General features: G+C 38.2%; 1 protein-coding gene across 1 annotated transcript in view; it reads left to right on the top strand.

The window, feature by feature from the left end:
- MAP7D2 (MAP7 domain containing 2) overlaps positions 1-20,621 on the top strand; it is a 77,410-nt gene that overhangs the window by 46,624 nt on the left and 10,165 nt on the right. The window contains exons 4-8 of the mRNA XM_030234659.2: positions 5,117-5,231; positions 8,201-8,311; positions 9,588-9,710; positions 12,536-12,684; positions 13,765-13,892. Of these exons, the coding sequence (XP_030090519.2) occupies positions 5,117-5,231; positions 8,201-8,311; positions 9,588-9,710; positions 12,536-12,684; positions 13,765-13,892 (626 nt within the window). The remainder of the gene's footprint in view (positions 1-5,116; positions 5,232-8,200; positions 8,312-9,587; positions 9,711-12,535; positions 12,685-13,764; positions 13,893-20,621) is intronic.

Genomic DNA, 20,621 nt, shown 5'->3' with positions numbered 1-20,621 from the left:
TCTCTTCTAGGCTCCCTGCTGAGATCATTTAAGGTTCTTTTTTTGCTCTAGTGAGTCCAATTTCTGGTACAGCTCTCTGAATGCAGGGTGTGTGTGTATATCTCTGCATGACATTATGTGGAGAACACTTGCACTACTACCCGCAACTGATAAAGAAGTAATGATTTTTGGAGAAGGGGGTGGTGGTTTGAAAACAAAAAAAAAAAAGGAAGAAAATATTTCCTCAATTCCTAGATAAGAAAAGCTTTAGAAATCCACAGTTCTTAACCTCCATTTTCTGCCCCCTGTCCTTTCATCAAAATAACTTTGCAAAACAGTAAAACACTTCTGCATGATTTCACAATAACATACAGCTGTTCATTGAATTTTTATTTGATTTTTCACTTTACTTGAAGAGAAGATTGTATCCTGTCATTTGTTGTTCAGCTTTAACATACTCAATGCGGCTTTTATGTGATGGCAGAGAATTTATTTAAGAATATTTTGTTATGTGTTTTGTTTCAAATGCATTTAAGAAAAACGGAAAAAAGATGAAACAAAGGGTAGGAGGTCTCTCTCTTGTGGTAACAGCATTGAAGTCATGTGCTCCCTCCCCAGCATTTCCTACTGTAATAACCTTCTGTAGCTAAGCAAAATCAATTCCCTTTGTGAGGGTTGTAAGGGGAAGGGGCAAGTACAAAAACATCCAAAACCCTGTCCTCAAAATTTTCAGCAGAGCAGGACAGAAAGACAGGGAGGCCTTAGGAAGACCAAGTATCCATCAGCTTTCCTGCATTCGTGGTTTGCCTTTGCTGAAGAAATGAGAGCAGAGTTGTTGGATGTGAGAGGCAGTGGCAGGTCAGACCCAAGGCGTCTGTTTAGTGGGGGCTGACCCCATGTCCTGTAGGGGCCTCCTGTACTTCCCCAGAGATGGGCATAGGAGGCTGAGCACACCGTGATGCTTTTCCCAAGCACAGTGAGCCTGATCCAGCTCCCCAAGACACTGCATGTGTGAGAGCAGGCTTCTGTAATGGCGAGGGAGAGGCTGATTCCCAGTGTTCAATCATAATGTGAGTACCACTCCTAGCTCTGCTCACCAGGCTGGTCCTTTATGCTTAAAGTGTCCAAAGTCTTTTTTGGAAGCTAAAGCAGGCCTGGGTCTGGATTATTTCCATTTCCTTCCCACCCTTCTCCCCCAGGCTGAGGAGCCTGAGAGAAGACTATGTGGGCAGGAGGACAGGAGAGGATGCTTGCTTGTTTGGGGATGTATTAAACTGTGGGAGGAAAGTCCAGGAGCCTCTGAAGGAGAAGAGGGTGCACAGGGGAATAATCTATAGAACAGGGGAGGGTGAGAGAAGAAGGAAAGTGGAAAGAGGAAGCATCATCACCTCCTAGCTTCCCTTCACAGTTTCCTGTCCCTCATTTCTCAAATTCTGTTTGAATTCTACTAAAGGATCTGCCAGTTTAGTCCCACCTTCCCCAACCCTTGCTCTTGTGATGGACCCCTCAAACTTGAAACATTATTTTTTCCTTGTCACATCTGTGTTATATTTTACACAGAAAAAAAGGAAAGAACTTATTTGTGAGAAAACAAGTCATTTGGCTAAGTTTTGAGGGGTAGGGTTTTGTTTGTTTTTAATTCAGACAGTACAAGTTCTTATTCTACTGCTCAGGCTGAGGAAAACTTGCATGAGTAATTGGATTTTGGAAAGTAGTGTATATTTTAGATGTTAGCAGTAGATGGCTCTCTATTGTGATTTTATTCATTCTTAGTTTAACCTACACACAGTGCTTATGCATTATAAGGTTTTTTGTGAAAACTCACTATATCTTGAGAGCAGACATTGTTTCCTCTGTCTGTAGCTGTTAGAGTTCTCAAATGAGATCACATCTATAGTCTGACATGTTTTCCATAAAGTGCTTCACCTATAACATACACTGGAAGGGTTTTCTGCATTGTTTGCTGATGAAGAAAAGCTTTGTCTTGTGGTTTAGTTTTCATCATGGAACAAATTATTAATGTATGAGTTGTTTATACTATGCTTGCTTATGTCTTACTATTTTCTTTGGCTTTTTAGTTTTGTGCCAACTTAAAATGTTTTTTAATAACTATCCTTTCTTTGTGTAAAGCAGCCTTCATATTGTTCTTTATCTAACCTGTATCTGCAGAGGTTTTGTGAGTTTTAATAATTATATTCTATAGTGCTCTAATGAAAGGCTTTTTGCAAATGAAAATGAATAATCCACTCTAAATAATGTAACTGATTTCAACCTCAGATTGTAGGTATCATGGGCTTTCAAATCTGTATGAGATGTCATATAATTTCTTTAATCTATTTCAGCATGAATTTTATTCTTGAAACAATATTTTGATAGGTGGTATAAGTGTATTCTGTGGTTTGCAAACTATAGAATATTGCTTACTCCAAACATTGTTAAAACCCCCAAACAAGACAGCAAACAGGATTAATTGAAACATGACTGCTTTAAGCTTATCCTTTTTGATTAATGATTAACAATATTCATTAGAAATGGAGGAAAAAAGGGTTCTGCGTAAGAGTATGCTTTAATGAGAAAGAAAAGGGAGGGTGATTTTCCTTGGTAAAAAATGTGGGTAGAAAGATAGACTGGGGCAAGCTGCATAGTAGAAGAAAGTGGCAAAAAGAGGCACACTGCAGAGAGGAACTGGTGATGAAATATGTGAGGTTTGGAAAGACAACAAAAGGGACTCAAACATAATTAAGTTCGAGAGGTGGGGAGCTAAAAGTAAAAAAAGCACAAACTTGTAAGCAAAGCCTGCACACACAGGATTTAAATGTGAAAGTTTTATCATCAAGTAGTAAGAGAAGAAAAAAATTCTGTGACAAATTAAAGCAGAGAGGACTGGCTTCAGATTCCAGAGAGTGGAAACAGATTGTTTCTTTTTCACAGGCAGGGTGTGTGTGAGAAGTGAATGGGGTGTTCAGGGGTTTCTGTGCTCTTGCAGAACAGGCTGTGCTTGAGCCTTGTGATGCTTCCTTCATTTGCTCTGTAGGGAGAAGGAAAGAGGCAGAGCTCTCATTTTCATGCCTGCCTGGACACTGATGGCACTGAGTAGACAGAGGAGGGGGATGAAGGGGGGGAGGGGGGCGGGGGAGCAGCTGCCTGTTCTCAGTGGTCTTTGAATGATGTTACCTGATAGACCGTGAGCTCACAACACGACTGAAAGATTGTCTTCCTGCACACAGCAGCAGAAATTGAAACAGCAGGGTGGGTCACCTGGCCAAAAGGTAACAGGGACAGGAGGGCTGGGGATGATAGAGGGTGCAAGAGTTTCCTTTTCTTACTCTTTGTATAGAGGGTAACAGAAATAGAGAGAGTAGTTTGTAATAAAATTAGAAGAGAGCTTAAAGATTAGAAAAGGTAGTGGCTTGCTGTTGATACTGATGGATAACTGGTAGCAGAGTTGGGTGAGGTGGAAAAATTGAGCTCAGAAATAAATTACTGCAAATCATGGTAGTAGAAGAGATTCTTCAAAGATGTGGAAGAGGCAGAAGTATATTGTAGATAACCAGAAGTAGATTAGGGGACATCTGGCAATGTAGAAAGTCAGTGACCAGGGTCAGAAGCCCAGGAAGGTAAGGCAAAGTTTACATAGTATAAAACTGTGGAGATTACTGGAGGTGCCTGATGTTAGAGTCTGATGTGATGAAGGAGCTCTATCAGAGAGACAACTGGCTCACCACCAGTGCAGACCCTGAAGGAAACACACTTAAACAAAGACTGAATTTTTTTGGTAAAATAGCTCAGGAAAGCCAGACTAAAGGTATTAATCAGTGAGAGAAAGTAATCTGGCCAAGAGATGTATGAAGGGTTTTCCACACAATTTATCTGAGCTGCTAAAAGCTATTGGAGATAGAGCAGGGGATTGATGAAAATCAAAATGGGTATGATGTAATCACAGGAGCCTGCAGGATCCAGTTTGAAGTGGATAAGAGTAGGAATTTTATACTAGACCAAAAGGACATGGCAAAGGTAATAAGGAATAGCACCAAAATTACTAGTAGGATCAAAGGGCTAAAACTAGCTGGGGCAGGAGCTGGAGGCAGCAAGAGTAGACTTATCTTTCTCAGTAGGGGTTGGGCTGCTGAAATGTGAGGGTGAGGAGGTTGCCAGATGCGAATGAGGAACTGGGAGGAGGAAGGGAAGAGGCTGTTAGATGATGGAATTGTGGGTGGGGAAGAACCACATTTTATCTGCTTGAAAGGAGGAAAAGAAAAAGTGCAGGGATCATTGCCACAACAATAAATCACTGAGAAACTAGCAGAGGGAGGAGGTGGGAATGAAACTCAGTGAAGGTTTTTGAGAGTCACGAGGTGATAGGGAATAAAGTGACCATACTTAGCTGTAAGTTAAAGGTAGAGCAAGATTTGGGGAGAGAAAAGATTAATTTTATTTTTCCCCCTGTGAAAATCCTAACTCATGGAGAAGAACATGGGGGTGGCAGGGGGAAAAAAAGTAAATCTTGGGAGCAGTATGAGGTGGGCATGCACTAAAATAAATACACAGAGAAGAAAAAAAATCAGAAGGTCTTAAATGCCTAGACTTCAGGAACATAAAAAAAGAAAGGAGGGAGTTTTTGTAAAAATAAATAAATAAGTAGGGCATTCTGCAAAGTAACCTACTTTGGGTTTGAAGTGATCATTTATCTGAGTGACTAGGTGGAGCCACTGGCATTGCAGCAATTTAACTGTGCTCAGAAAGGGATGGGAAAAGATTCTGATGTCTGCATAGACAAGAAGGAGTTAATGCTTGGTGAGCATTATTCTTATACAAATTAAGTCCAGAGCACAGCAGCAGCCTCACCAGCAGGAGCAGATGCTAGGCAGTGATGCAACCTGTGTTATTTACTTAGGCCTCTGTAGTGACCTCAGTGGCTTGCAGACAAAGGATACACATATCTGGAGGTAGGTAGCATGCTGATCCCTTCTTTATTCAGTTCTTTTTCTTTTATTGTGAGCAAGCTCCTGTAAGCATCTTGTGTGGAGCAACAGGGGGACTGTGTATTTTTAGTGTGGTTTCAGCAGGCAGGGGAAGGAAGCCCCCAAAGAAGTGACTGGGATTTGTGTCTGATTGGGGCTTGTACCAAAATTCCCAGGAACGTTTAGAAGCCATGATGCGCCGGTCCCTCGAACGCAGCCAGCAGCTGGAACAGAAGCAGAAGCGATGGTCGTGGGGAGGAGCACTGGCTGCAGGCTCAGGAGGCAGAGATGGTAAGTGAAACAGGCTGCCTGCATTGCAGATCTGGAAGTGCAAAATGCATGAGATTGTGGAGATAGTAAGTATGATGGGTTTAGAGTCAGGGTGGTACCGCTGCCTTGGGGCGTGAATAAGTGCTTTGTAATTGCTTGCCGGGCTTCCTCTCCCTAATACCTTCTGTGGAGACAGGTTCCTCCTAACTTTAGGAATGCAGATCATTTTAATAGAGTAGCCAGAATCAGTTTGGAGGATGCTAAATGCTAAAATTAAAATTGGTGCACTGTCTCCCTTAATAGCTTTTTCCACATTGTCTTCCCATGCACACAGTTAGCAAATTTAATATTCACCAAAGGACTGAGTGCTGTCTAAGGCTTGCAAAAGATGTTCTGTTTTTGTTTAGTACTTCTAAAAAACTGATGGGAATTTCTAGATGACTATGCAGCATGTGCAGTTTTAAAATAGTTTGGTTTTTTTCCCCACGTACATTCTGTTACTGCTATTTTTGCTTTGGCTTCAGAGGAAATTCTTTTTATTACATAATGAGTCATGTGCTGCTTTTATATTTCAGAAAGGTGCATGTTTTCTCTTTTAAATCATATATTTGAATTTGTCAGGTTTGAATAAACTGATGTTATAGGGAGAAACATCCATGTTTGGGTGTTGATGAAATATAACAATTATTCTCTTTTAAACAGTGTGTTTCAATTCTTAACTTTAAAAAGACAAACTGTTTCATATCATAGTTTTCATGATATGTCATTAAAAAAGCCAGGAAATTATAATAATGAAAGAAGTCTCTTATACTTTGAGAAAGAAACCAGTTTTCTTTGTCATACAGTTTGTGCTTAATTCCAGCTCCCCCAACTTATTCAGTAATTTCTTTCACCTCTTTTTGCTCTGATTTCTCTGCTGTGTAGGTGAATCAGAAAATACCCCACCCCCTGTTCTAGGTTTAGCTGCCAACACCCTTCCTCCAGACCCTGTGACCTCTACTGCTCCTGCTGATTCCTTCAATGGTATTTCAGAGAATCACAGTACCATCGTGTCTCGTTTATAACTGTTCTAATCACTGTAATCCATCCACTGATCTTGTTCTTCTTGACCACTGTTTTCTTATCATTTCAGTCTGCTCCTCTGCAGCATTACCCTTAGTGATGTAGACCAGTGTCTTTTAATTTCCTTTTAATTTTGCCATGGTGGAGCAGTGCATGCCTCACATACCAGCACAGTAGAGGCATTTCATGGTTTTCTCAATAACTGTAGACTTCTACTGCTCAGATTCTCATTTTTTTAATTCTGTGGGTGCTCTGTGTGTGTGTGTGTGTGTTATTACATGTATATTTGACAGTTCTAATGGATGGGCACAGGTGCTGTTGAGAAAAATTTCAGTTGCACAGTAAGAAAATGTGTTATGAAGACCATGTTTCAAAACAGCCCTCAAGGGCCTTTTTCTGCAATATTTTGAAAACAAGCAAATTTGGTACAAACAGCCATGTTATGTTTTCAGCTTCCTAGAATGAATTTTGATCCACTCAAGTGGTTGATTTTGTTTAAGTAATCATGTTTTCTATTGTTCGGGTTTAGTTTGGTTCTGTTTTTTGTTTTTGTGGGTTTTTTTTTAGTGGGTTTTTTTTTGTGGTTTTTTTTTTTTTTTTAATTATTATTCCCATAAAAGGGCTCTGAAGTATAAGTTCTCCAAAATAACTAATGGACTGCATATAGGATTTCAAAATGAAAATGTGATTTGATTTGATAGCAAATGTACTTGGTAGTTTGAAAAGAAAACACAGCCCATGCTTTTGAGAAGTAGGTTTGTTCTCTCCCCCACAGGAGGAGTTAAGTTTGGCTATTACTCCTGCAGAATTCACAGTAAATATTGTTCTGCCTATGATCTCACAGAACTATTATTTCTGTGCAAACAGATTCAATTTTTTTACTGATTGTTGTTCATGTGCAAAGGTATTTGCCTGTGCAACTGTTGTTTTGCAGCATACCAGCATTATATCTGCTTTTTTAAAAAAGGAAATGTAGTGAATTGCATTGTTTGCTGTAGTAGATGGAGTCAAATCTTGGAAACCCCACTAAGACAATGATTTGATGGACATAATAGGGAATGCAGTAACTTAGAAGATGCAGAATTAGGGTCACATACATGTCTCTAGCTGAAAATAGTTTTGATTTTGAAAGAAATAAAATTCAAACGTAGAGGTCAAAGCATCTCTGCTTTTAGCTTCTGAGTATCATACAGTGATCATGAGGTATTAATGCTCTACTAATACTTGAATAAGATTTCTCTTTAATTCAGTTGAATAAATCCCAAGGTAGGAAATTGATATTATGCTCAAGCAGATTTTATCAGATAGTATTTCAGAAGAAAAATACCAAAAAACACCTTTTTCCTTTTTTTTTTTTTTTTGTTTTGTTTTGTTTTGTTTTGTTTTTGTTTTTTTTTAGTTCTTCTCGAGCACAGAAAGATAAAGCCAAATGGCTGATGCCAGTTCAGTCATTAAAACAGTGAGGGCTCATATAGGTGCAGAAATGTTGGTTATGTCATTTTGTTATTAGAGTAATATCTGATGTGAACCTCAGCTCTTCCAGACTGAAGGTAGAGGGGAGGGGGAATGAAGATGAGTTCAGAGTTGCGATGTATGCAGTTTGTTTTCTTTGGGTAACTTTATGCTTGTGCTGATATATATTTATCAGTGTCAGTATAAAAAATGGGCTTTTGTGAAACTGGAATGTTAAATTCACAAGCAGAAAAGTTGCATGCCAAAGCATGTGTCTAGGGTGCTGGTCCTCAGCAGTCAGAGAGAGCTCATCTCACATGCCTGCTGCTCTCTGTGAAGAGAGCTGTGGCCACAATCTCATGCCAGTTCAGTGCTATGATCAGTGCAAGGGCCACGAGTACAGATGCAAGGTTAATTTTTGGAGTTTATTGACACTGTGGTGTGAATACAAATATCTTCAATGCGTTTCTCTGCAGCATGTGACAAACTTTCAGCTTCTACAATGAATCTGCCAAAGCAAATGGAGTCGCCGATCAGTAAACGCCTCTCGTCCTCCACAGCGGCCATAACGCATTCCCCTGACAGAGGCAAGTGAACCTGCTGGTCTCCTGCCAGCATCAACTCTCCTTCTGCTTAAAGCACTTCTGGTCCATAGAGCTTTGGGGTTTGCTTATGTCTGTTTTTCACAGGAACTCAAACATCTGAGAGATTCTGTATTAATAACATGGTTCTGCAGCCTGTCCCAAGGCTGTGCTGCTGTGCTGGAGATCATAGTCCAGCACAAATACCATGGGCTTTTTCCTGATTCGTTTCCAAATTTTGATACTCCAGCAAACCAGGTTGTAAGTACAGGCCGTGACTGCAGCAATTTCCTATAACTGTACTGCTTGTGACCTTCTATCAAAATAAGGAAAAACAAGCAAAGCAAAGGTGTGGCCTTGCAGTAGATACGGGATGTTCCATATGCAGGGATATGTCTGATGAGCCACCTGGGAGACTTCAATCTGGTGACTAGAGTTGTAGAGCCTGTTGATTTCTTACAAAACTCTGATCCTCAAGTGACTCCACAAAAGATCATCTTGTAGGATTAGTGGTTTCTAAACACTACAAAGAGGACTGAAGGGTTTATCTCACTGTGAACTCTTTGGATTTTTTTAGGTTTATTTTGTGTTTGCTTCTTTCTGCCCATTTTTTTTGAAGTCTATTGGGAAAAAATATATTTACTGAAATAAATTATGACGGCTTGTTTCTAGAATGAAAAAGAGAAGGTAAATTTATTTTAATTTTTGAATTGCTTAAGCTCATCAGAAGCTTTGAGGTTATCATGACAGATGGCTATATATACATGTAATAGGAACATCTATATCTATGTCTTATATAGTTGACACTTATATTTATGGAGCAGGAAGTAATGCAGGCATATTGTATAAATAAGACTTACGTAACACGGTGAGATGGCAGATTTCAAATGCAGTCCCAGCACGGGTGGCACATTAGTGAGCAGTTGTGCTGTTCTACCAAGTGTTTTACCTTCCTGCTGGGGAAGAAGACAAACTTTCTTCATGTTGAGTCATGAAAGCAACCATTTGCAGAATGTAACATGCTTCTGAGTAAAAACAACATACAACAGGATCTTAACTTACTGTGTGTAGTGTATAAGTGGGAAACTTAAAACAATGGAGAAATTAAAAGGTTTTTTTCAGAGGGAATGAAAATTATCTTCAAGTATTTTAAATCTCAAAAGTTCAAGAATTTTTTGTCATTTCATTTAATCATTTCATCATTTTGTTTCAGTTATTTTAATATAACATTGTTTTATTTCTTTGAATTTTAAATTTTATTTTATTTGCTCCCATCCTTCAGCTCACCGCATGCATCTTAGTCCAATGGAAAACTTTATTGTTTCTCGACTGCTGACTCCCACACAGTCATCTTTAGCCAGAAGCAGAAGTACATTAATGCTTTCTGAGCAGTACAATACTCCAGGTAAAAATGTGACTTCTTCGCTTTGAAACCACTGAGGTGTGTTTTAGCTGCATTTATGTAGCTGCTGGAAGACATGGAGTACTATGAAACAAATGGCAATTTACAGGATACTACAAAATCAATGATGAACTAAGTTGTTTCAGATAGTGTATTTAAAATCTTTGAAAAGCACATTATCTTTTCTGTGCTATTCTGAATATCTATTTTAGAAAAAAAATCATTAAAACTGCAGACTGTCAAAAAACCTGTTAAGAAACAGGTTTTTAGACAAGGATGTGACCACTCTCAGAGGCTTTGATTGATTTATTAACGTCAGCCCTGTCATACCTGAATAGTATGTAGAACAAAAATCCCAGTGCACCATTGAGATTTAATTATTTTTACCAGGGCTCCAGTTTCTCTCAGTTAAGTATCTTTTTTGCCTTTAGCTGTGTGAATGTGTGTATGTGATACCTATATATATGTATAGGTATAAATACACATATGGAAAACCAGACTATTGATAGGAAGGTGTCAGTTCCAGAAACTATTGATCTTTAAGGGATGATAGTTACCTTTCTTATTTGTAAAGCGTAGACTAATAAAACCATTATTTTGCAAACATCTACAAAAATAATGTTTCCAGTCCTGCTAATACTTGGGCAAGTGCCTCACTTTGAGTAGTTTCTGCTTATAAAGCCATACCTGGTCATAGCATTGGCCGAAACAAGACAGAAGTTTAATAGTCCTTTTTACTTTTAATAGAACAAACAAACAAAAAAAGCACCCCAAAGCATGCACCCAAATGCCTGTCTGCAAAAGGAAACACTTTTCGAGGATTAAACTATTTAGATGATAAAAGACTGATCATTTTTATGATGAGTGTTTTCACACATCTTGGTTAAAATAGGCTTAAGTTCTGCATCTGTGCTTTTCATGCAAAGCTGTTTAAAAATGAATTGCTAAGTAAGCCTACTTTCCCTTGTGCATTACTTCTCTGTTCAGTGCATAGGTACATTGATACTGAATGCCTCTAAAATTCCTTCCCTTGTTTCTACATTAAAAACAGCCTCTACTGGAAGCAGAAATATTTTCATATAGTACTTGAGAAAGTGCCCAGTTTGATTACTGCTCAGGGACCAGCTACTGTCAAGAGTGAGCAAAAGCCAAGTCAAAATTAGATCAGTACATCTGCTTTAGATTTTGAACTGAATTGCTGAGGCCACCTGTGGTTTTTTTTTCTGTTTTGTATTTGATTTCAAAGAAATCAATAAGGATGACTTCTGTCCTTCCTCACTCATTTTGTTTGTAAACTCTCAGGTTTATCTCTCTTTATCACAGGATCGTTAGATTAATACCCTGGCATGTCTGACAAGGGTACAATTTATTCTGAAAACTGCTTTTTCATTGAGCTGAAACAGGGCAGCTGATTTTGGGAACAGTTTTTGGAGCAAGCATCCTCTTGTCATTTCCCCACAAGGCAATCAGGCTATAGCACAGTTTGCAAACAACAATCTCAGAGGCCATTGACATTTTGTCAGTAATTGCCAGCAAAATAGTTGAGGGACATCTCCCATTTGTCATGTACTTCTCACCATAGAAGTAGCTTCGGAATAAGAAAGAGGGATGATCTTCCTTTCCAGGAGCTCATGCTGTGCCTCCTGTCATTACACTGGGGTCAAAATTGCTCTGCTACTGCATTGTCTGTAAGCTTTGAAAGAGGAGCCTCAATTTCAGACTCTAAAGCAACACATTATTAATATCACTTGAAGTCAAGATATTCAGGCACACAATTGTTACTGGATGCATAATTAATTCTTTTAACAGTTGAAGTAAAAATATTTCTCTTAGGCAGCTTTTAAGTTTCTGAATATTTTTGATAATATACAGTCACCTTATGCCAATTGGCTGGAAAGTGGGACAAAGAGTACAAAGGTCCAGTTAAACTTCCAAGTATTCAAAAAGGCATCATAATTTTTTTTTTATGCCTGTCTCCAGTAAAAAATTAGGGAATGTGACTTTCTTTACATTGGCACATAATTGCTGCTTTTTCAAAGTCAATATCCCTCCTGACTTTATTTAACTAAAATTGGAAACATTCTATCACTTGATTGCAATTAGTGTGTGTCTTATTGATATAACATATACTCTGTTGATTGTTCTGTATGTATGTGAAACTTTCATCTTAGAAGGCAATATGAACAAAATCAGGAGAAAAATGTCCCATTAAAAAAAAAATGTTCATATTGCTAATAAAAAGGTTGCCCTATAAGCTGTAATGCATGTGTCACACTCAAAATGATGTCTCCCTCAAATAACAATAACTGAAATACCTACAGCAGCATTTAGTTTAGGTTTGGGGGCTTTTTTATTTATCTTTTTGATTAAATATTATTTGGAAAGTAATTAATATATTAAGGAGCCTTTGCATGTTTAGGGTTTAAAAAAGACAAAACTCCCTATGCTTGTCACCTTTCTTGTTTTGCAGTATGTGTTCAAAAGTCACCCAGTTAGCATTATCTGCTTATTTTTTTTATCATATGCAAAGGAAGCTGGACTTAGAAGAAAAAAGAGTCACAGTATTAGTCAATTAGTGATTCCAAAGGTATATGAGGAAAACAGTATTATATTTTAGAGATTTTTTTCCTATAAAATGTTTCAGTTGAGACATTTTTAACAAACATAGGATCATGTTGAATGCATTATATGTGATATTTTAAAACACTAAAAACCACTTTAAAACTACTTTTGAACATTATAACATAAAAGTATGCTGTTTTCTCCCCTCCTTTACTTCCTCTATCCATGCTCCTTTTTGCTCTTGCTATTGTGCTATAACTCTTTAGTATTCCATATCTGTCCTCGTGTAGCACCAGCTAGTCCTCTTAAATCTCCCTACAAGCCTTCCCCCACCCGAAGCACCGACAGGAAGAAGGCAACTTCACCCTCCACTGCCAATGCCATGAAAGGGGCACCTGCAGCTGAAGTTACTCAGGTGAGTTTGTAATGGTTTTGATTTCACTACTGGGTAAACTGATGCAGCTTCTGCTTGTTATCTTTCACTTTACATGAATACAAATGAAGTGCTTCCCCTGCTATAGGAAACAGCAGTAGAAAAGTTAGCCCTGCCAATACCTGTTATCTTTGTGCTTCTGTTAAGGAGCATTTTAATATCTTCTTCCTCCTGGGAATCAGTGCTGAGTGCTGGTATTGGAACACCAACACCCCTGTTTTCAGAGAACTGAGGCACTGAAGTGTGTGTTTTTGGACTTGCTTATAACTTCTGGGAATGGGGATGACAAAGAGAATTCCCTCCTGAGTATGACTACCCAGGCTTGCTGGTTAATGGGCAAGCTCCATATATTTCAGAAATTTCCCAAGTGTATTGATAATGCCTCTGTTTTACACCAATTGCTTTAACTCTTTCTGTGGACATTATTAAAAATGTTTGCTTAAAAGATGATTTACTGATCCACCAGAGTTCCCAGAAAAGAAAAGGCAAGGCACTCACCTTCACTGAGTCTACACAGCTTAAGGCATGCTTTAAAAAAATGCTGTGTTAGGGCTATAATATTCATGTAAGGTCCTGTATCTTGTTATACTTAATGATAGGGGGATTCATGCCATCTAAATTAGCTGCAAGTGAGAGAACCAAGGCTGGGAGTAAAGATTTCTGTCCTGTCATTCTTAGGTGTGATTCAGTGTTACATGCAGCAGCATTTCTGTGAGATGCCTGTTTGTACTGCTGATCGTGTCTAAGCAGAGGCAAATGGATGATTTTGAAGATTCCACCCAGTACTACCACCCCTCTCAAGAACTCTTGCAGAGGCTGTGATGTGTATTACTTGTCTGAAATTTGCATGCTCTGCCCATGCAAGACAGGGGTGGGTGTGTGCTATGTCTGTGTAAAATAAAAAACTATTAATAGCACCTCACTTGTGAGCTGCCTGTTTAAAAAGCTTTTACAAGTGTGCCACACAAATCTCTTTATATGCCATCTTGCTAATAAAACAATCAAATGCATTTTTGATTTATTGATCCTAATTATGGAATTGAAAATGAACTGTGCTTCTAGACAGAGAAGATAAAGAAGGAGAAGCGACCTGCAACACCTGGTTCCTCATCTGGTATGGGATCTCCTCTGAGAAGGTCTGATTCTCCTGCTGCCATGTCTAGAAGATCTGCATCACCTGCAACACCCAAGTATGCTTTTGTTATTAGTGGAAAAATATTCTGTGAATTTCTCATTACCTGTAAATAAGGCATAAATTCTTGAGGAACTTCCTTTGAAGTGTTGTATAAAATCTAGTTAATTTTACTAATACGTACACACATATACAGATGGGTGAGAGGAGAGGTGTAGATGACAAATCTGATATCTGTAATATTGTGTTAGTACCCACTAGAGACAGTTCTCTCTACCTTTCCTCAGCCTTGAGATTACAGTGCATTTCATTATTCATATGAAATTTTACTTCACATTTATTTTTAAAAAGGCTTCTTTTGTTGTTTGATTTTGAAGAAACTGCCTAATGTGAAGAAATGCACTCGTCATGAATACTAACTAGAAATTCCAGCATTTAATATATGCATTTCCTATTGTTGGCATGACCATCTGGTGCCATAAACACACTTAACTATGTGTCATCTCAACCATTGGTTTTAACCTTTGCTCAATTGCAGACCTCAGTGGTTTTTTTTGAGCCTTTTACTTCTTCTTCTTTTTTTTTTTTTTTTTTTTTAATGCAGAGCTGTGGTTCTATAGCATATCTGGACTTACTGACAACTGACTTGCTTTTCTTGATTGTCTTTTGCTGAAAACTGTTTTATGTGTACTACAACTTGAAACTCAAGTCTAATTTATTTGGCTGGTTGATTGGTTTGGACTTGTTCCCTTAGACCTTGTTTGTGGGTGCCACTTCTGTCTTGAAAATGTTCTTATTTATCTTTTTTGATTTGAAGCTGGCCATATTTTGAACCAGGCTTGATGATCCCCTTTCTGACAAATTTCTTCTGCCTGAAAAACCAGCTGGTGTTCCTTTTCTCTTTCAGCACTGAGGGCATAACCCTTTAGTGGGGGATGATTTTGTGTGTGAATTTGATGTTAGACAACATAAGGAAACCATCTGACTCTCAGCATTCTTTCTGGTTTAGACATCCCCTTGCATGTAGCTGGGACACTGCATTTCTTGGTTTTTCTTATAAAGCTACAAATTCTCAAACTTCCAATATTATATATGTAATGTCATCAGATTCTGTGGTATGAAATACATCCATTTTATGAAAAATTGAATGAAATGCAGTGGTAATGCCAGTCAGCTTTCTTAACACAGTTTTAAGCAGATCATTGTCTAGTAGCACTCTACAATGTTAAGTAAAAAAAAAATGTTTGAGCTCTAAGACTGTATATTATTCTGCAAGCACTGATACACCCTGCTCAGAATGCATTTTTCAGTTTGTTCAGCCAGTATAAGAGACAAAAAAGAGACCCACCAAGAGATACATTTAGTTAAGCAAAATGTTTGGTGGGAAATGAATTAGCTTAGAGTCAGGTGCTGCTTGCTGGGCAGGCAAAGGTTAGTGCAGATCATCAGAGAAATGTCCAGGGGTTAAAAGAAAAAGTTCTTGGGAGACAACTCTTTAGTGCTTCATGAAAAAGGTATGCCCAGTCTTAATTTGAAGCACTAATTTCCAAAAAAGATTAGGAAATGATAGAGAATTTTTTTCCCAGAGGTGCAAATTATAATAACCTTTGTACAGTAAAATGTTTTCATGCCTATAAGGAGAAGAAACAGATGCTGCATGGAGGAATTAAGAAGCCTACTGGTGGGTTTCTCTGTGACTGTGAGCCACAGCAGTGATCCTTTTTTCCCCCCCTCCTTCTTTCTCAAGGGAATCTCATTCTGACCACGGCTAGGAATGTATTACCAAGCATTTAATCTTAACATGGCCCAATTAGAACACCCTCCTTGACCTTATGAGAGATACAGTAAATAGAGTTTAAATCCATATTTATTACTGATGGCAGAAATAGACGTCTGCTTCAGCACTTTGAAAACTTCCCCTCATAATTCTAAAGTTAAAAGTGTGCTAATGACCATATTGTGTTATTGTATATAGATTATAATAGTGATAATATATGTATTTTTTCATACAACTCAAATTCCACTATTAATTTTCATTGAGGACATAAGATTTTACAATCTAAAGGAAGATTCCAAAAGCCTTACTGCCTGTATTTAAGTCCACTGACCAGCAAGATCATTATCTGACATTCAAGTCTGAGTAAATATGTATACAAATACTCATTCTCCTTGCAAACCTAACAATCTTTTACATGTTTAATCTTTCTCCTTCTAGCATACTATATGACTCAAAAAACACCCTGGAAGAAATAAGAATACATATTGTACAGCATTAGTAGTTAGTGATCCTGCATAGCACCTCAACATCTAAAGCTCTTGAGGAAAGAATCAAGTATGGCCAGTGATTACATGACAATTAGCTGTATGCATTTCTTTCCTTGAGAATATGTGATTTGGCATTCATGTTTTCTTGGTATTGTTCTAGTTACCAGTTCTTCACAGTTGTCATTTTGGTTTCTGAGTGGCAGTAACTTGTCTTCTTAATATGTTATTTCATTATTTATTAAATAAAAAGCTCTTTTAATCATGGTAAAGTAACTGAAACAGGATCAAACAAGACAATAAAACCTCAGCCTAAAGAGACCCCGTGATGAATGGCAGAAGAGAGTTGTAGTAATTACATAAATAAAATACTAATGTTTTGGATGGGCAAATTTTACTGAGAAAGCAAAAAAGGTCAGCCCAAAAACATAACATCTGAGATCAGTGAACAGATATAGATGTAAAAGGGGAAAAGGGGAAAAAAATCAAAATATGCTGAACAACAGTTAAAGGGGGGGAAGGAATCCAAAACATGATGTTATTTGGAAAAGTAAAATGTCAAGAAGTGTCACAGAAAGAAATCCAAAACTATTATTTTGAATCTTAAATGTGGATCAGCTGAATAAGATTAAAGTTAATGGATTAGAGTGTTTGAACAATGAAGAAATTGTCTTTAATTTTTTTCAATTGCTATTGGATACTGATGGCATAAAAGAGTAATTTTCTTCAGATCTTTCACAGGATCAATAATAACAGGATGAGGAGTTTAGGCAATTTATTATTTTATGCTTCATCTTCAAAGATCTGTATATTAATCAGTTTATTCTTGCAGTATCCCTCAGAGAATAGCTAAGTGTGCTTTCTTATAGATCAGGAAGGCAATAAAGCCTGTGTCCTTCACATGTCTTTGGGTAAATAGTCCCTAAATAAATCAATAGCACCTGACTGAATCAAAAGTAGGACTTAGTTTGAAGTGTCTTCAGATGAGCCATAGTGTAAGCCAGTGAATAAAAATGAAAGCTCTGACAAGCCTCTGTGTCACATTCTGATGCCAAAGCATAACCTCATGAGAGAAGGAGATGGGGGAAGAGAAAGGTGGCTGATGAGTGGTGCTGCTGATGGGTGATGGTTCATGTTTCCTTTCCAGATCCAGGCTGGTCATTGTCCTTTGCTCATGGTTTCTAACTGAATCCCTTACCTGGTGGTTCTGTTGGGTGCAGCCCCCTGTAGTCTGGAAGAAACACTTTTGATGTCACAAATGTGCATACTCAGTCAAATTGCAGAATACTGATGGAATGTGAACATAAACTAATACAAAAAAAGTGCCCTCCAAACCTGTAAAATGTTTAAAAATTAGTTATTGGAAAGGTGTCTGCATGAATTCCCCACAGAAGTAGCTTCTATATTCTGCAGTGACCCATTTTAGATTTTATTTCGTATGTGCTACATTTACTACTCTTAGCTTTTGTGTTGACTTGGAAAGATAAAAACAAGGGGTAGAATGTTGGATCAAGTGTATTTTGAGGGATTTTTCAGCAGTTAGCTAGATAATGGGCCAGTTCACCATTTTGAAGCATCTGTAATAATGCAGCTATTCAGAAAACTATTCTACAGATCTATACTGAGTTTTTTCTCTTTTAAGAAATGTAAAAGAGAAATTAATCTGTCTTTGGTTACAAAAGATCAAAACTAAGAGTGAAAGAAAACTGCTTTTGAGAAAGTGTCACAGATAGAGCAAAAATATCAGAACCCAGAAATAGCTTGTGATCAGAGCAATGTCAGAAAGCAGGCTTGAGAACATGCAGGTCTGTGGTGTGGTTTCAACAGAGTTTTTGTTGAATTAATGAGGAGGAAGGAGAAAAATAATGCAGCTCTGGCATTGCTGAAGATTTCTGATTTACAGTCAGCCTCATGAACAGCTGTAACCAGCCTCATAGCTGGCTTTTCAGGAGAGCTAGCTGTTCTCTGCCCTGCTCTTTATTGCCAGAGCTGGGTGTGACCCCTCATTTGTGTGCTGCATGGGCTTTATTTTCTCTGCTTAGCAAAAGTAAGCTCAGAACCCCTCATATACTCTTCCTGAGACATTGTTCTAGAGATTGGACTATCTCTTTTGTAATTAAATAGGAACCATGGTAATTAAGAATCAATGGATCCTCACACCTGATGGATGTTCTAGCAGAGCATGTAGGGGGCAGCTTCTATCATGCTGCTGCCCTCATGTCAGCTCAGGGCAGTTAGGTGAGAAAACTAATGTCTTCTTGGAGAGAGGAAGGTGCTTCTGTATTCCCCTGTAAAATCCAGTTAGGAGAACGAGTGAGATGTCTGGCAACTGACATGCTACAACTTCTTGGACTTCAGTGATTTGTCATCTTAATTCTCTAATTCTGTGTTTCCCACTTTCTTATCATGGTTTAAACCTAAACAGGCTCCTATACAAGTGATTATAAATTTTTTTTTCTTAATAATTCCATTTTTCTGCCCTCTCAATCAAGTTTGGCTCTTTTTGGTGTAAAGCAGCATAACTTAAATACTATTTAGGAGTGTTTTTTCCAGTGAGAATTCTGCCTGTGTCAAGGAATGTTAAAGATGCTACGTTGCGAGTATGTTTCAAATACAAGGAGGAAAACAATGTTAATTTAATACTTTCAACTAGAATCCAGTAAATGATATAAAAATTCTGAAAAAATATTCTTATTCCTGATGGACTTTCTCAGCTTTGCACTTAACACACTGCATTATTCTCATCCTTGCAGTAATCAGTCTTCTGTTTTTCTCACTTTTAGCTACTTTATATGAAACTCTACTGTTTTCTCGTTGCTCTGGTCTAAGATCCTGTAGCACTTTGGTTAAAAAAAAATCACTAAGTCTAAAAGTTCAAAGATGCAGTAGCCTAATAATACATTTGGCACATGTTTCTAATCCACCAGCTGAGTTGTACAACCAGTCTGCTCTAATGCCTATGCAGTGCAAGATATGTGGCTCTCATGACTAGACTCCTTCCTACCGACCTCTTTGATTGTCATGTCTTTATTAGAGAACAATTACTTCTGTACTAATAATGAGAATGACTCAGTCTTAGTTGTTAGCCTGTTTTGCTCCTTCTGTCACAACAGTTAAATCAAAAGCATTGCAAGGAATGTGCAGTAAAGTTGGAAATGTGAACCAAAGACAGCAAAAAGGGACTCTTCTTTGAAGAAGTGTCTAATTAGCAAGAAGCAGCCTCTGTGCTGCAGAAAACATGAGAAAAATGTTTTCTATTTACCAATTATATTTTTATGAAAATGACTGCAGTGATGAGGCACATGTGCGATATGCACATGTAGGTGGGGCATTGGAATCTGCCTTTGCTTTCAGAAGGACCTGGAAATGCATCTATAACCTAAGAGGACTCTAAAGACAATGCTAAAACCAGATTTGGTCAACACAACCAAACTCTTTGGCTTCTCCCATTGCTGTTTTTTTCAAGACCTGGAATCAGGCTTGCCTGTTTACATCTTCCAAAGCCTGCTTCTGTCATGAAACAGCAGGAGTCATGGGTCGCAGAAGGACAGGGACCTTGCCCACAGCACCCCATCCCATGGCAGGCAAAAGAAGTGGCCAGGGTCAACCTGGAGCCCGGTGACAGCCAACAAAGGCCTTACTGAGGCAAGCCTAAGGACAAGCCAGGACATCGTGTCAGGATCAGCAGGTTAGGAAGCCAAGAAGAACAGGCTTTCCTACAGCTGAGCTCAGCCAAGGACCAAGGGCAAGGAGCTGAGCTGACAGGGAGCTCCTGGGCCTGCGGGCAGGGGGTACTGAGCTGAACTTCAAATTTAGTTGGGTGCTACTGTTCCTGCAGCCTTGAGGGCTTTTGGACTCTGTGGTGGCTCTTCAGTGGGAGTAAGAAAGTAGGGATGGTGCAATACTCTGCAGTGTTCTCCTCCCCACAAACCAGGCAGCTCTGAGTGAGCTCTTTGTAGTCTAATGTCTCAACCTCTTTCAAAAGCAGTCTAATATGGTAGAAAATAACCTTTTTTTCTACAGAATTCATGAGTTTGGGGAGGAGTTGTAAGATGTCTTGTTTTTGTTGTCTGCTCTGTAATGCAAATGCTGTTCTAGTTATAATACTTTCTAACTACACAATACTATAGTTAGATCTATACAAAACTTGCCACTCCAGTCCATTAATTTTCAGCTGCTGTTCATGTTTTTCATGCTTGTGGTCAGAATGAGTGTATAGTCCAGAAAGCATGTTATGGTATATAAAACTCTATATAGTGTAGATGAAAAAGTGATAAGGGATAATACATTTATATCATAATTGCATATCCAGGAAGAAGGTTAGAAATACATGTGTAATTTACTCTAATGTAAGATAATTTATTCTAATGAGACTCACATAAATGATTATTTTAAGATTGTAATCTCTTTATTCTTATACTACTTAGTCACACATCCCAGCCTTTCTTAACATTACAAGTGCTAGTTACTGGTGTTACATAAATAATGAATAGCATTCGTGTGTAGTTTTATGTTTCCTGGTAAT

This window comes from Serinus canaria, chromosome 1 (assembly GCF_022539315.1).
Source record: "Serinus canaria isolate serCan28SL12 chromosome 1, serCan2020, whole genome shotgun sequence".
NCBI classification, from domain to species: domain Eukaryota; kingdom Metazoa; phylum Chordata; class Aves; order Passeriformes; family Fringillidae; genus Serinus; species Serinus canaria.
Note: the sequence above shows the minus strand (reverse complement) of the source record. Positions and strands in the feature narration are given on the sequence as shown.